The sequence below is a fragment of the Oncorhynchus mykiss genome, chromosome 18, assembly GCF_013265735.2.
Source record: "Oncorhynchus mykiss isolate Arlee chromosome 18, USDA_OmykA_1.1, whole genome shotgun sequence".
Taxonomy (NCBI): domain Eukaryota; kingdom Metazoa; phylum Chordata; class Actinopteri; order Salmoniformes; family Salmonidae; genus Oncorhynchus; species Oncorhynchus mykiss.
In genome coordinates, this window is record NC_048582.1 from 26,124,487 (window position 1) to 26,141,947 (window position 17,461).

At 41.5% G+C, this 17,461-nt stretch overlaps 1 protein-coding gene across 1 annotated transcript in view; it reads right to left on the minus strand.

Annotated features, from left to right (window-relative positions):
• The window catches only part of lrp1ba (low density lipoprotein receptor-related protein 1Ba), a 163,952-nt gene that overhangs the window by 78,059 nt on the left and 68,432 nt on the right, over positions 1-17,461 (minus strand). The window contains exons 35-48 of the mRNA XM_036952429.1: positions 16,821-16,950; positions 13,701-13,827; positions 12,724-12,884; positions 12,120-12,247; positions 11,498-11,602; positions 11,002-11,271; positions 4,730-4,919; positions 3,641-3,845; positions 2,963-3,155; positions 2,068-2,193; positions 1,686-1,814; positions 1,341-1,460; positions 577-690; positions 133-282 (exon numbers count right to left, since the gene is read on the minus strand). Coding sequence (XP_036808324.1) covers positions 133-282; positions 577-690; positions 1,341-1,460; positions 1,686-1,814; positions 2,068-2,193; positions 2,963-3,155; positions 3,641-3,845; positions 4,730-4,919; positions 11,002-11,271; positions 11,498-11,602; positions 12,120-12,247; positions 12,724-12,884; positions 13,701-13,827; positions 16,821-16,950 — 2,148 coding nt within the window. The remainder of the gene's footprint in view (positions 1-132; positions 283-576; positions 691-1,340; positions 1,461-1,685; positions 1,815-2,067; positions 2,194-2,962; positions 3,156-3,640; positions 3,846-4,729; positions 4,920-11,001; positions 11,272-11,497; positions 11,603-12,119; positions 12,248-12,723; positions 12,885-13,700; positions 13,828-16,820; positions 16,951-17,461) is intronic.

The following is a 17,461-nucleotide window of genomic DNA, read 5'->3' on the forward strand; positions in this document are numbered from 1 at the left end:
ACATGAACACAATTTCAAAATATCTTAAAATGCATCCCACTAGGCCTAGTGTCTGTCTGGTACACGGCCACATCAACAGTAGCCGACAGAACTAGTGTCACAGAAGAGAAAAAAGGAAGGATAAAAACATACTCTGGCAGTTGGTTTCATCTGCATAATCCCCACAGTCGTTGGCTCCATCACACATCCAGGAGGGGTGGACACAGAGGGAGGTAGAGTTGCAGCTGACGAACACCGTCTCCTTCACCCCCAGCATGTAGTAACCCAAGCAGCCTGTGTTGCCTAGAGAAAGTGGGCATTCGACCGGCATGTCCAAAGCCTAAGGTTAGGGATTGATATTCCTGGCTACACATTGTTTTAACCATAATAGCGTAGTGTCCTGATATAACAATGAAAAATAACTTCAAATTCCGAGGTGCGGACGTTCCTTCTTCTCTTTTATCTAACATTAAAAAGACACATGACCAGGCTAGACTACAGACCAGCTACGTGGAAAAGCTACATGGGAAAGGCAATGTCGTAGTGTGGTGCCTTAACAAAGGTACGGTATGGCGCTTTAACAGAGGCTTATCTTACTGCAGTTCTTCTCATCTGAGGCGTCGGGACAGTCGATGATCTGATTGCAGCGGGCCGAGGCCGGAATACAAACCCCGTTCAGACAACGCCAGTCTGAGGGGGAGCATGAGGAATCTGGAGAGAAAATACAGGTCCGAAATGAAAAGATTAAGAAATGAGGGGTAAAAATATGTTGTATTTGAAATCCATCTCTTTGGTTCGTCGTCAGGTGAAGAGATAGATAAGAATAGGTAACATTAGCCTCCCGGGTGGCACAGTAGTCTAGGGCACTGCATCGCAGTGCTAGCTGCGCCACCAGAGACTCTGGGTTCACGCCCAGGCTCTGTCGCAGCCGGCCGCGACCGGTAGGGATATACTTGTCTCATTGTGCACTAGCGACTCCTGTGGTGGGCCGGGTGCATTGCAAGCTAACCAGGTTGTCAGATGCACAGTGTTTCCATTGGTGCGGCTGGCTTCTGGGTTGGATGCGCATTGTGTTAAGAAGCAGTGGGTCTTGGTTGGGTTTCACCCATGGCTTTCAACCTTTGTCTCTCCCGAGCCCGTACGGGAGTTGTAGCAATGAGACAAGATAGTAACTACTAACAATTGGATACCATGAAAAGGGGGTAAAAGAATAGATAATATTATCCTTGCTTGGAGAAATGTTCCTCTATGAAATTTAATTCACCCGAAAGCTATTTATTTGTTTATACAGTAATAATATAGTACATATTAGGTTGTCTGTTGGACTGGGCATGTAAACTCATCAGATTCTTATTACTCACTGTTACAATAAACCTCGTCGGAATCATCTCCACAGTCGTTCACCCCGTCACAAACCCGCCTATTGACCACACAGCGCTGGTTATAGCAGCTCTTGAAGCCCCGTCTACAGTTTCTGTTATCTGAAAGAGGAAGGAAAACGAAAGTGATACAAAGACACTTCAGGAAGAGATTCGACCAAAGGAATTACATGACATTCACTTGAATACTGTTTCTCTTCTCCTTCATGGATTTCAGGAAGTGAGCGAGTCTGAACTCATTCTACTGGACAAGAGCCCCGCGGGGTAGGGATTTTCATCTGAGGACTGGTGAACTAGTACAGTAAAGCATATTGGGTGGGTACTTACCACAGTATTTCATTTTCTCATCAGACTTGTCTTTGCAGTGTGCTATTCCGTCACATGTCAGCTGATAGTCGATACACTCCCCGTTCCCACACTCAAACTCAGTGTGGATGTTGCAGGAGGAGTTTTTAGCTGTAAAAAGAAGAGAAAATAAATTTTTGGGGATTCTTTGTCCAAACAGAAGGGTCTGCTTTCTGCTATATCCCTCCCAGACAGTCTCCAACAAACATCCTTCTTCAATGCCCATCTTCATTGATTCATCTGACAGTAACACTATCAGATGCCTATTGTCTATTTGTCTATTAGCAAGACATTCACATGGCCCTTTGAGCCAGATGCTGTTTACCCATGAATTAGAGGGAAAAAGACAAGGTACTAGACTTACATACACATCTGTTATCTTCCAGTATTAGTCTCTCTCCTCTGCAGCTACAGTTGACTGTGCCGTGAGGGGTCAGAAGACAAAGGTCATGACATCCACCGTTCAGCACTGTGCAAGGGGACAGTTCACCTGGGAAAACAGATCATTGTGGGTACTGTAGTACATCATGTTACAGAAAACAAACATCAACCTCCAAATAAACAGGACAATATATTGTTCATTTTTTATAATCCAAATGGCATGCTTTATTTCCTACTTGCAGTGCCTCCCATAAAGAGTTTCAGCTTCCACATTTTTCTAAATCAAGCACTGAAAACTTTTCAAGGGCAGTGTTGTGGTAGAAAGGTAGACTTCTCTGTTGGGGACCATCTTTGAACTCTGTTTGCCTTGAACAGTGGAATGGAGCGGTAAGCTATAAACCATGCCATCATGCTGCCCCCTTAGTACACACACACGTCTGCTCACTCCAGAGAGAGAGAGCGAGAATATATATTTCACTGCTCGAATGGTACAGATTCAGCTGAAGCACTGTGCCAAGCTTGGGCTCCACTGAAGCACAGGCCAGACAACATGGGATAGCCTGTGGCACTGGAGGTTGGGATTTTTGGAGTTGTTTATTCAATAACAGATTTACATTGAGTGGTAATTAATCAGGGAGGGTAGCTGGGTCTATAGGAAGTATTGCATAATGTTCATGCCAAATGTGGTCAAACTCAGCTACACAGGGTTGTAACCACATGCAAACCATCACAGGCTGCAGTTACATTTTATCACACACAATTGCAAAATAGTCTACTCACAAAATACCACATTTTGTGTGTATATTTTAGACAATGTATAGAAGATTCCATGTTGACAAGTGAGTTGTGCTTTGATGTACTGTGTAGAATTCACTTACAATTGTTGGTATTGTTGGAAACTGCAACAATTCCCATTGGCTGGTGGGGGATGTCGGCTCTGAGGACCTTAATTTCGCCACCTGTGTACTTATTGGAGCGTACCACCGCCCTCCGTACCCAATCAGACCAGAACAGGAAGTTCCCATAGATAGCCAGCCCAAAGAAGGTTCCTGGACCTGACTTCATAATTACCTACAGATTGAACGTAAGAAGAAAATGGTGTTAAATTGGTTTTATGCTCATGTTTTAGTCATTTGTTTAGTCATATTAATTTAGGTTGAAATACATCAACAGATACTTGTACGTCACATACTCAAGCATGAGAAGAGGTATGAGACAGCTGGAATAATTTCTAAATCTGATGGTACACTCTTAGAGAAAAGGTTTCCAAAAGGGTTCTTCAGCTGTCCCCATCGGAGAACCCTTTTTGGTTCCAGGTAGAACTGTCTGTACAAATGGTTATTCATGGAACCCAAAAGGGTTCTACCTGGAACAAAAAGGGTACAAGCACCTGTAAAGGGTTCTTCAAGGGGTTTTCCTGTGGGGACACGCCGAAGAACCCTTTTAGGTTCTAGATAGCACCTTTTTTTGCTAAGAGTGTACAAGATGTGACTTAATCATTCTATTCAGAATAACATACAGTGTATATATAAATATGTATATTTATTTCTCCTTACATATCTGTGTGAGCCATCATATTCACATCGTTCAATCTTTCCCAGACTGCCATCGGAGAAGAAGAGTTTCTCAGCGGTGTGGTCGATGGTGAGTCCATTAGGTGTGAGGATGTCTGTGGTGATGACACTCTGGATATTGTTTCCTGACAGGGTGGATCTCATAATGCTGGGGTGCAGTTCATTCCAGTTAGTCCAGAACATCAGGCTGCATCAGCAGTGAAAACAAAAACACTATTGAGACTTTCACAGAAGCTCACACTCTCAAACACCTAGATCTCACCTAGATCTCCTGAACGCAGCTCACTCTCCAGATCCCAATCACCTGTTCACACAACTGTATGCCATTACCACACACTATTTAGTTCAGTTCTTTGCACCCCATCACTGTGAGGTATTGTTTGTTTTGTGACACACGTCTTTCAGAGCTCTGTTTTTCCCCGTGATTTACTCTTCCCTGCCTGTACTTTAGCTTATCGGATTTCCTGTTCTACTACTATCTACTGTACCTATTGCCGGATCTCCCGGACTATTTTACTAGCCTTTTCCCTGCCTGTCCCTGGACCCAGCTACCTGCCTCCTCCTGTGGTCCTTTGCAATAAACACCTGCTGCGCCCTGCACTTGAAACCAGCTTTGTCTCCCCTCGTGTTCATTACAAATGTATAGTAAACATCCAACGTCTACACTGAATGATTATTTCCATTCTCAAGGGAAACGCAAATCTACTTCTTCTTTCTCTATTTTCTAAAGATATGAACATGTTCCCATCCTCACATTCTAAAGCAAAATAATTTTGTGCCGTTTTTAAGACTATCTCATGTTCTTGTGAAGGAAAATAAGGGATAAAAGGGAGGCAAAGAAAACATAAAAGAACCATCCACTGTAAGACATTAGGATCAGTAACGAATGATGATAGAACACTTCTGACACTCCCCCAGAGCAGTTATAAACCTCATTCCCCTGATAGCAGAAGTTTTCAATAGATTTGCTAACCGAGTACATAACACAAACCATATACCCAAGTGAGCATCTAATGTAGGCCACTAAGGGCCTGTGTAAGACATTAGGAGCAGTGAAGGTTTAACACCTACTTCTGACACTCCTCCAGAGCCAGGTTATGTGGGTGGTCTTCCTCTGCCAGTGTGACCACAGCCTCTCTGGTGAAGGCCCCGGGGAGACTCTGGTCCAGGCTGTGCCTGCTGACGGTGGCTGTGGTGGAGCTGGTCCAATAAAGCGAGTCCCAGGCTCCATGGTACGCCAGGCCCTCTACTGACCCCACATCTACACGGCAACAATACCAATGATATAATTAAGCAATAAGTCACGGGGGGGGGGTGTGATATATTGCCAATATATCATGGCTAAGAGCTGTTCTTAGGCACGACGCAACACGGAGTAAGCCGTGGTTAGCCGTGATATATTGGCCATATACCAAAATCCCGAAGTGCCTTATTGCTATTATACACTGATTACCAACATAATTAAAACAGTTAAAAGTTATTTTTTGTCATACCCGTAGTGTACGGTCTAATATACCACAGCTTTCAGCCAATCAGCATTCAGGGCTCCTACCACCCAGTTTATAACACTGAATATAACATTGACAAATACTGAATAACACTAATCTGACCTTTGCTTGAGTAAGAAGAGCTCAACAAACACACGTGATACAGTCAAACACAGTGAGCGGATTAGTCTTTTCTTTCATGGTAAAGTAAGAAAAAAAAAAAAATAATATATATATATATATATATATATATATATATATATGTATACTAACGTTCAAAAGTTTGGGGTCACTTGTTTTTGAAAGAAAAGCAACATTTTTGTCCATTGAAATACCATCAAATTGATAAGAAATACAGTGTAGACATTGTTAATGTTGTAAATGACTATTGTAGCTGGAAACGGCAGATTTTTTAAATGGAATATCTACATAGGCGTAGAGGCCCATTATCAGCAACCTTCACTCCTGTGTTCCAATGGCATGTTGTGTTAGCTAATCCAAGTTTATCATTTGAATGGAACCTAACGAGCCTAGGCAGGTGTAAAAATGTCCCACTGTGCTAAGAGATTAACAATAGAAGACTGTGGTGCTGTGTCACAGCTGCTCACTGTTTCACATTCAGACGGGACAATAGCACAAACTAGGACATAAAAATCTACAGTCACTACCAGTAAAAAAAGGAAAAGTAATACAAAGAATTGAGAATACAGCCAGTATACAAACAGGCAACACCACTATGAAATCTTTAAACAAACAGAAAAATCATATTCTCCTCATCTGCCCTGCCCAAATGTATTCAGAATAAATTCTGCAAATAGCGTAAAATCACACACTTGTTTGGACATGGGATAGGCCTATATGGATGACAAAAATATTATTTTAGGAGATACTTAAATATCATATTCGTTAATCATTAAATAGCAATAGTGCTGGTGCTTTCTCCAGCCTCCTTTTAGTGCAACCATTATTCCCTTTCCTCTCCAACATCCAACCCCCTCAGTTATTTTGATGGATCTTCCTTCCCCGTTTCTGGTCAGTCAGATATATTTGAGCCAAGTCAGCATGGAGCCTAGCCTACTACAGTGAAGCTACAGGGGCTATGGGGTGATGGGGATCTGCTGTCTATGTGCATTAGGGAACTACAGACCTCTGTGTGTGTGTGTGTGTGTGTGTGTTCACCTGATTCCTTCTAAAACACTGTATCAGATGGACATACAGAAGAAATGTCATATTCATCTATTGGCATTGATATTCACTGTATGTCTATCAGTGGAGGCTCCTCAGAGGAAGAAGGGGAGGGCCATCCCTCCTCCGTGAATTTCATAAAATATTTTTGCAAAGGTTTACAGTTTGCATAGGTTTACAGTAGCCTCAACAGCACCCTGTAGGATAACGCCATGGTGTAGCCGGAGGACAGCTAGCTTTCGTCCTCCTCTGAGTTGATTGACGGCAATAAAACCTAGGAGGCTCATGGTTCTCACCCCCTTCCATAGACTTATGCAGTATTTATGACAACTTCCGGAGGATGTCATCCAACCTATCAGAGTTCTTGCAGCATGAACTGACATGTTGTCCACCCAATCAAAGGATCAGATAATTAATATAGTTCTGAAAGCATAAGCTACAGCTAGTTAGCACTACAGTGCATAAAATATGGTGAGTAGCTGACTCAAGGAGAGAGAGAGAAAGGCAGTAGTTGAACAGTTAAATTAATTTCTTCCAAAATGAAGGAGAAGCAAGAGAGAAATAGAGAGAGTTTTTTTTGTCACTTTCAGTTTCAAATACTTAGCTAGCAAATGCAGCTAACTAGTTTAGCCTACTGAAACACCTGGCTCTAACAGAGGGATGTTGTGTTAGCTAGCTGGCTATGACTTTCCAACACAACCCTGGAAGTCAAGGTGAGCTTTTGGTTTTACAAATTGACTGTACACTGACTGTACACTGACTGTACACTGTAATGCTACTGTGAGATTGTAGCAGGTTTACTAACGTGTTAGTTCTACTAGCTATGCTAACCATGACGTTACTTTAGCTAATATGGTGACAACGATGTAAGTCGTGTGTAGCGGTTTGGCTTGGAAAGGTTCTTTCGCCTGGTCACATACAGCTGGTGTGATGTGCATTGAAGTCCACACGCGAAGGGACAAGGTGAGAGGAGGAGAGCACATCGAGGCGAGAAGGAATACAACATGGGTATAGGGAAAATTCTAGTATCATGTAGTAGAATAAACCTATCGCTGTTACATTGACCTGAATGGAATATGAATGACAGTCATCCAATATGCTGTAATAGAAATAAAGCCATGCTCATGAAAATAAAATAGTCCTCCCTTATCTTAAAGGGCACTGACCGCCACTGATGTCTATATAGGATGAGAGTAAAGGCGTCCTCGTGCTTCCCATCTGAAAGAGTTCGTAACAGTTTGTGCATGTATTATGATGACATTTTGTGACGATTTTGTTTGTTTTGGTCTTCGGCAAGTTTTTTTGGGGCTGTTCGTTCACATTTTTTCTCTCGAGGCAAGCTGAAGTCGGTAGCTGAAATCTACGCCCCTTCATCAGTGATTGGTCAACAGTGGGGACTCTTCAATGAAGTGGTTGCTGTCATTCAACAAGAGACGACTTGTTTTCATGAAAACATTTTCATTGAGTAATACTGCAAAATTGCGTGACTAACATCTCCTCTGAAGAAACGTCAAAATTAATGACAGATTTATTTTTGTTATCTTAGATTAATTCTGACTATATTCTCAATATGGACAAACATTACAATTACTGTTTTTTTCTCATTTTTAAAATGAAGGTCTTTTAATGAGTATGTGAGCACACTCGTTCGGTTCGCCTATAGGCACCAGCCAAACTGAAGCATACGGAAGTTTTAAGTCCCCACCATATGAGGCATGTTTTCAACGTAGCACAACATAGAATGCCACCTTTCCAACAAGTAAGTTCGTCAAATTTCTGCCCTGCCCTGCTACAGCTGCACCCTGTCAACTGCAAGTGATGTTATTGGAAAGTGGAAACGTCTAGGAGCAACAACGGCTCAGCCGCAAAGTGGTAGGCCACACAAGCTCACAGAACGGGACCGGCAAGTGCTGAAGCGCATAGAGTATAAAAATGGTCTGTCCTCGGTTGCAACACGCACTACCAAGTTCCAAACTGCCACTGGAAGAAAAGTCAGCACAATAACTGTTTGTCGGGAGATTCATGAAAGTGGTTTCCATGGCAGAGCAACCGCATACAACTCTAACATCACCATGCACAATGCCAAGCGTCGGCTGGAGTGGTGTAAAGCTCGCCACAATTGGTCTCTGGAGCAGTGGAAACGCATTCTCTGGAGTGATAAATCACATGCCCCATCTGGCAGTCAGATGGATAATTCTGGTTTTGGCGGATGCCAGGAGAATGGTACCTTCCCCGAATGCCAACTGTAAGGTTTGGTGGAGGAGGAATAATGGTCTGGGGCTGTTTTTCATGGTTCGGGCTAGTCCCCTTAGTTCTAGTGAAGGGAAATCTTAATGCTACAGCATGCAATTACATTTTAAATGATTCTGTGCTTCCAACTTTGTGGTAGCAGTTTGGGGAAGAGCCCTGACCTCATCTTTGAAAACCTTTGGGATGAATTGGAACGCCGACTGCGAGCCAGCACTAATCTCCCAACATCAGTGCCTGACCTCTCTAATGCTCTTGTGGCTAAATGGAAGCAAGTCCCTGCATCAATGTTCCAATATCTAGTGGAAAGCCTTCCCAGAAGAGTTGACGCTATTATAGCAGAAAAGGGGGGGACCAACTCCATATTAATGCTCATGATTTTGGAATGAGATTTTCAACAAGGGTGTCCACATACTTATGGTAATGTCGTGTATTTAATCACAGTATTTATCGGTTTATCGGTCTGGGCTCAAAAATGTTATAGAATAATAAGACCATTTTCCTGTTATTTTAGTTGCTGTCTATTAATATTCTATTTTCCTCTATTTCTTATGTTTGTATGTAACCGGTGTGAAATGGCTAGCTAGTTAGCGGTGGTGCGCGCTAATAGCGTTTCAATCGGTGACATCACTAGCTCTGAGACCTTGAAGTAGTTGTTCCCCTTGCTCTGTAAGGACCGTGGCTTTTGTGGCGCGATGGGTAACGATGCTTCGAGGGTGACTGTTGTCTGTGTGCAGAGTGTCCCTGGTTTAAACCCAGGTAGGGGTGAGGAGAGGGACGGAAGCTATACTGCTACATTGATGCTGTTGACCCGGATCACTGGTAGCTGCGCAAAAGGGGGGTGAGTGTAACCGATGTGAAATGACTAGCTAGTTAGCGGTGGTGCGCGCTAATAGCGTTTCAATTGGTGACGTCACTCGCTCTGAGACCTTGAAGTAGTTGTTCCCCTTGCTCTGTAAGGACCGCGGCACGATGCTTCTAGGGTGACTGTTGTCTGTGTGCAGAGGGTCCCTGGTTCGAGCCCAGTTTGGGGCAAGGAGAGGGACGGAAACTATACTGTTACATGCACATCAGAAAGAAACAAGAATTAAATACATATATTGTGATGATTGTTGGACAGAATTTGAATTAGAATGCCTAAAAAAAAGTGAGAGGAAATGCCAGTAGTAGTCAGCTGTCCCTGACAGTGTGAAAAGACCAGGTAATATGTTATGGTGGAACTGATTTAACGTGTTTGAAGGTTTTGCGGAGTGATTTACAGTGGGGACAGAAGGGGTCATCACATCACTATCCTGTTTGCCATCCATCACCTATTACAGTTGGCTGCAAACGAAGATGGATTAACCCCCCTGTATGAGAGGAAATGCCAAAACCAACTACCAGCCACGCTCCTCACCTGCTCACAGCAAGTCTCAGGCCAACCCTTTTATACACCTACACCAAATCCTGGTCCTCTCTAGCACAGTTGGTAGAGCACGGCCCTTGCAACACCAGGATAGTGGGTTCAATTCCCCGGACTACCCATATGTAAAATGTATGCATGTATGACTCTAGGTCTTTGGATAAAAGTGTCTGCTAAATGGCTTATACAATATTAATACACCTACAGCTTCTCTATATAGCATTTCTTTCATCATATACAACTCCCGTAGAACTAGATAACATTTACTGTATCACTTCTAAAATCATTGCAACTGACATCTCATCTTGCTGTGCAATGCAGTCTTTGATAGTTTTGCCACTTCTGTCAGCAACCAAATGAAAGCAATAGAAGTGGCAAAAGATCAGAGTTTCTGTCAGAGACGTACAAAAGAGGCTTGAGTCGGTCTCTAAATGTTGACATCAGTTGTACATGAAAGGCAGTCAGATTATGTGGGATCCCTCTGGTTTCACACTCCAAGTAACAGTTTGAGCTCTTGTCAATGGAGAGTTGAAGACCTTTGAAATTGGGGGAAAGAAATGTTCACTACTTGAAACAGCAGCTTTACTTGCTCATCAGTCTTCTCTCTCATCTTTCTAAAGGCAGGGAGGAAGCTATGGCGCCAAAATAAAATAATGAACGCATCCAATGTGAAAGGAGGTGAGAAGTGAATGCAAGTACATTCTACAAGGGGTTTCCACTTCCCCGTTACTCTTTGCTACAGATGTAGCAACTCTTTTGTTGCTCAGAATTTTCCTGCACAGCAGTGTATTTGAGGTTTAAAAAGGCTTCTACAGTTTGTCATTTCCACTTTGAAATGTCAGACTTGATTTGCCCTCACAAAAAAAAATCCTGTTCTTAGCAGGATTATGTTCCTCCTGTAGCAAACTCGCTCATATTAAGATCCTACATCTGTAGATTAACCAACTGTTATCAGCTTTTCAAACGATTAGCAATTCATTTAGTAATGGATAAATGAGCAGACAAACAAATACCACACTTACTCTCAACGATCACTCTCCGTCCAGTCCAGTCGTCATTGACAACCTGTATATTCCCAAAGTGAACGTCACTATAGAAAATCCGGTTGGTGCCTCCAGAGTTCTGTTGTCGGTGATGAAAGGCCAGCGCTATCACATTCTTGAAGTAGGCAGGGTTCTCATAGGGCCTGATGGGAGAGTTGAGGTCGCTGTCGTCTGATAGGTGGATGCTCCTCAGGATCGACCTCTCAGAGTAGAGAAGGTAGCCATCGTACTGGTGACAGCTGAGACCGTCTAATCAAATGACAATGATTATGTAATTGAACCCTTGAAACTGTGATCATTTGAAATAAACATTTGATGTGAAAAAAATGAAAAAATAGAATAACATTTTTAAGTGCATTTAAAATCGCTACACACTTAACATTAAAACAACTATAAATTACAGAACACAAATCAAACAAGAGGCTATAAAAGAGATTAATAAAGGAACATAAAAACACAACAGATCACTGATGACCTTTAGCTAGGTAGCCGTGAGCACAGGAACATGTCCTCCTCCCACTGCCCAGGTGGAAACACAGCTGATGGCAGCCTCCGTTGTTCTGGCCACACGGGTTGGTTCCTGTAAGAAAGTCAACAGCAGGGTCAAAAGTCAACACAGGGTCATAAGGAATAAGATTCCATGATGAAGTTGCAGTGATATTGCAGTATCAATGTTAGTCAATATGCAGATATTAGGTTTCTGGATTGCAAGAGGTCGCAAAACCTTCACGTTAAAGGGGCAATCAGCAGTTGCTGCATCCATTTTTGGACTTATTAATGAATTATTTGTACCTTGATTCTTGAAAACTTTTAAATAAATACCTCATCAGCTTAGTTTAACAGAACCCCAAAATGTATGCTTTTTTTACTGCAATGTTTGTAAACAATATAAATGTAAACAAAACATGGTTAAGCTCTAATTTTGATTTCATGGATATCCTTGCATACGTATCTCTGTTTATGAATTTGTTACTGTTTCAACTGCTGATTGGCCCTTTAATCTCAGGTCGATTCTAGAACACTTAACAACCACAGGTACTGACAGCTGGTAAGAACATGAAATAATACAGATGTGACAATGAAGTTGAAACCTCAACCTTTCTCCCGTCCTCGGTTAAAGACTTTGACATCGTTCAGGTTGACCCCCAGGCCACTCCTCAGAGTCATGGCTCCCTCCATTGCATAACTCTTGACACCACGGCGAATGGAGCCATTGGCATGAGCCCTATACACACACACACACACACACACACACACACACACACACACACACACACACACACACACACACACACACACACACACACACACACACACACACACACAACAGGAAGAGGAGGGAGTTTGACACCAGGTAACAGAAAGTTTGACACGGGGATAATCAATGGCCCTTGACTAATTAAAACAGAACAACTCATTAAATTACACTAGACAGAAGCTAAAATATGCTAGGCAGCTGGTCTGACAGAAGGTGACGGGACCTAGCTACCCTTGCGGATGACATTGAAGCACAATTTAAATAGAGAGACGGTGTCTTTTCTCCTTTTTCTGCCTTTTTCTCTGTCAATTAGATTGTTATTTCAAGTGACCTTGTGGTGCAGGTGGTTAATTCAACAAGGGTAGAGCAGCTGGCGAAGGCTTCTTTGGAGCCTGTTTGGAGAGACTGTACTATACTGTAACATTTACGGAGGAATAAATTACCTGTCAGCCCAGTATATGTAAGGCCCATAGACGGCCATTGAAAAGAGATCCGCTGCGTTGCTGGCTGAGGATGACAGTACTACCTCCCGGTCTTCTCCGCTCTCAAGGCTGATCCGTTCTATCTTGTCGGCGCGGGCGTCGCACCAATATAATTTATTTTCCTAGAGTACAGTGTTGAGAAAATAAACTTCAGGTATATGATGGTGGGAAGAGTATCATTATAAAAAGATAACACAAAGCAGAGTGTAATGCCACTTCAGCCAAGAGGATCAGAGGGAGGCTAACGTGCTGTGTGTACACTCTGGGGGACAAAAACACCTGGTCCTCCTGTTTGACTCAGTGGGTAAGAGTGTGGAGCCAGCAACATCAACATCATGGATTCGATTCCCGCTCGGATCACAAATACTACAATACCTGCTGCACCCACTGATTGCCAATAACTCTGACGGCAATCTTTTTTTAGACGTTTTATTTACTTGTTCAACAAAATCTCTTTCACTGAGCATTTGTATTACTTTGAAATAATAGAATATTTTTTTTGCATATAATATAGCTCGATATTTGTATTATTTATTTTCTACAGTCTTTTTTGCTCATCTTTATCAAGGGTGCCAATAACTTTGGAGATATACCGTATATAAGATGTTTGGGATAAAAGCATCTGCTAAATGGCAGCCATTAATCTATTATATAAACTGGGTGGTTCGAGCCCTGAATGCTGATTGGCTGACAGGTATATCAGACTGTATACCACGGGTATGACAAAAAAAATACTGTTTACTGTTCTAATTACGTTGGTAGGCAGTTTATAATAGCAATACGACACCTCGGGAGCTTGTGATATATGGCCAATATACAGTACCATGATTAAGGGCTGTATCCAGGTACTCTGCATTGTGTCGTGCATAAGAACAGCCCTTAGCCATGGTTTATTGGCCATATACAACACCTCCTCAGGCCTTATTGCTTAAATATACCTCATAGTCTATGGAGATCCCATTGGGCCATGCTATTCCAGAGTTGACCAGAATTACTTGGTCTGATCCGTCCAGCCGGGCCCGACAGATGCAGGGGCTTTGGCCCCATTCTGTCCAGAACAGAAACCTGGCCAAGAGGACAACAGAAGGGTAAGAAGAGTCCACAGCCACCACCACCGCCAAACAATGCTCATACTTTACAGTCACCTCATACTTTGACAGGAAATGCTTTGGGTTGATCTAATGAGTATTGTTCATAATCGGTAGACAATTTTTTGGGGGGTCTAGTTGCGATAAAGATCTATTTTTCAAGATAGAACTGGACCAAGTCAGCAACATCAACACAGCAGTATTAGACAAACAGGCACATGACGAAAATGACTTCAATACAATAAGCAGCACGTCAGTAACAAACATGTACACGGCACAAGCCAGAAAAACAGAGCACAATACGTTAAGAGTCAGAGCTTGCAAAAAAATCGCAAGGCCATAACAGCATCAATACATAACTCAAGGAGGCTGAACTCCTTGGATGGACAGGGGAGTAGACATGTTCAACTTCCTTTCAGAATACTAATATTGAGGCAAGCAGTTGATCGACGTTCCAACGGTTATGGCTCACTAACTGTGAACGCACCAATTATAAATAATAAAAAAAAGAATGACAGTATGCTCTGGTTCCAAATCCCCTCACACAAAATGGAATATCCATAGGGGGCCAGTTGTTGACATATTTCTATATTGGCTTTAATTTAAGCAATCAGCGTGATTGCCACATAAAGATCTCTCTCACTTCATGAGACCTCAGGGTAATGCATGCATACAATGTTATGAATAATAGGGGTTAGTGGGAGACAACATTAATTAGCCCGGCGCAGGTGAGGCACAAGCTGTGACAGTAGACACACACAGTGCCAGTAGACTCATCTCTATTCTCCTCAGCTGCTTATCCTGGTTCATTAGCATCTCTCATCAGGGGAGGAATCAATAGGAAAATGCCCTGCAGTCTAAGCTGATGTGCGGAAATGGACCCGTCCTTTCTTTTCCTGTTATTAATGATTGAGAAGCTGAACATGTGAGACAGTGTAGTCAGTTATTAATGCAGAGAGTGGGGAAATACTGTATTTATACTTTATGGTTTGCTTTGGATGAAGGGCGGAGAGTTTAGATTTTATTGGCTGGTAATTGCTTGATGTCGTCTGTACATTTTGTTGTGTTACAGCCTGAATTTAAAATGGATTACATTTACATTTTGTGTGACTGATCGACACAACAATACCCCATAATGTCAAAGTAGAGTATTTTGTTGTTGAAATGTTTTGAAATGATTGAAAAATGTAAAGCGGAAATATCTTGAGTCAATAAGAATTCAACCCCTTTGTTATGGCAAGCCTAAATAAGTCCACGAGTAAAAAATGTGCTTAACAAATCAAATAATAAGTTGCATGCCGGAGAGGAAGGAAACTGCTCAGCGATTTCACCACAAGGCCAATGGTGATTTTCAAACAGTTACAGAGTTTGTGATATGAGACAACTGAGGATAGATCAACAACATTGTACAGTCGAAATGCTTGTAATTATACTTCAGTATTCCATAGTAACATTTGACAAAAATATCTAAAGACACTGAAGCAGCAAACTTTGTAGAAATTAATATTTGTGTCATTCTCAAAACCTTTGGCCACGACTGTATATTAGTGTTTTATTATTCATGATTTTTATAAACGTTCAAAGTAGTTTTTTCTTCCTCTTTGACATTAGTATTTTGTGTAGATTGTTAACCAAAAATTACAATTAAATCAATGTAATCCCACTTTGTAAGATATCAAAAATGTAGTTTAAGAATTCCCTACCCTGCAAAAGAAAAACACTGAAACGCCATCTCTTAAAACCTGTGAATACTGGAGAAATCTCAAAATAAATCAATAATAGAGAATGGTCAGATAACAGCATAGTTGAATCTCTGCATGGGATGTACATTTCAGAAAAACAGGGGAGGTGAAGACATAATCAATAGGTGAGAAAGACTGATGATGGGGAGAAAATAAGATCATCTCTAGTACAAGGATTTCTTAGGGGCCAGGCATCCACTGTGTTCATGTCATCTAAAAAGGTCTTAATATAATTTGAAGGTGCCCAGAGTGCCAAGATATTAGCACTGGTGATATTAATAGTAGGATCTAGAGTCAAGTGAAAATCTCCCCCAAGGATGGTCACTGAGTCTGGGAAGTCTAACAATTTAAGCTTTCAGGTCTTCATAAAAAGGATTTAAGAAAAGCATTTGGTGCGTAAATGGCAGACAAACATAATGTAGTGCCATTAATAGTAACAGAGGTATAACAATACTGTTCATCAATGTCTCCCCCACAGAGACCCCCACCTTCATATTAAGATTCCTCTTAATTACAATCATAGCACCTTCGGTTTTGTTTGGGGCACAAGAGTAGGCTATTATCTTATCAATAGACTTCAGAACATATTTTATATCAGTGGCTTTCAAATGGCTCTACTGTAGGTAGCCAAAATCAATATTTTTTACATTGTAAGTACTCTAAACATGTTAAGTCTATCCATGAGTCAGCTTGAGATGTAAATATATCCAAGAGCCTGAGATTTGAAAACACTTTGCACAGAGTTGAGATAGAAATACTGTTTAGACAGACACATAAAATAAAAACATGACATAAAACCCCAAATTGATTGTACAGTCTACAATTGTGAATGCATATAAATTCTATAGCATTTAAAAATGTAATTAAAATAACCAACAACAAAAAACTTAATTGAAAAGGCCAGTATGCCATCGGACAGAAAAGTTTACTCCCGAGAGAGCCACGGCCAGTAGCCCTGAGTTGGCAGTCCCCTGGATGCTGACACAATGTGGGAAAAAAATCAAGGGGTGTAAATACTTTCTAAAGGCACTGTAATTATATAATTCTACTATATAATCTTGCAAAGATCGTTTTACGACGTTCATTATTACTGGCTCTCAAAATCAATTAGAACATTGGTTATTTGGTGGCCATTTCTGGGGGAATACATTATGTAGCTAGGATGTGTTCATTACATACCAAGCGGGTGGACTTTAAAGTGTTGACTGAAATGAAAGACTGTACACACCCTTTCACCGGGTGCACAGCAATGGCTTTGGGCTGGTCAAGTCCTTCAGCTATCACCACGGCTCGGTTCAAGCCACTGAGTCGAGCAACCTCGATGATGTTGAAGCCATGGTCCGTCCAATAGATATTACCTAGTAAACAACCCAAACGTGACTTTGTACAGTGTTCAACCATTGCATTACAAGTCAGTCAATTCATTAATTGAAAAATATTATGTTGATATTTTTTTCTTAGTCCTGTGCCGTTGTAAACCAAACAAATACGTGTGAAAAATGTAAAAAATAAATAAATGTTAAACTTATTTCAGAAGAAATAGTGAATCGTGTAAGGGTGCCAATATACAGTGCTTTCGGAAAGTATTCAGATCCCTTGACTTTTTCCACATTTTGTTAGGTTACAGATTTATTCTAAAATGGTCTAAATAAAAAAAATCCTGAGTAATCTACACACAATACCCTATAGTGACAAAGCGAAAACAGGTTTTTAGACATTTTTGCTAATTCAAAAAAATTTATAACAATAACTTATTTATGTAAGTATTCAGACCCTTTGCTATGAGACTCAAAATTGAGCTCAGGTGCATCCTGTTCCTATTGTTCATCCTTGAGATGCTTCTACAACTTTATTCGAGTCCACCTGTGG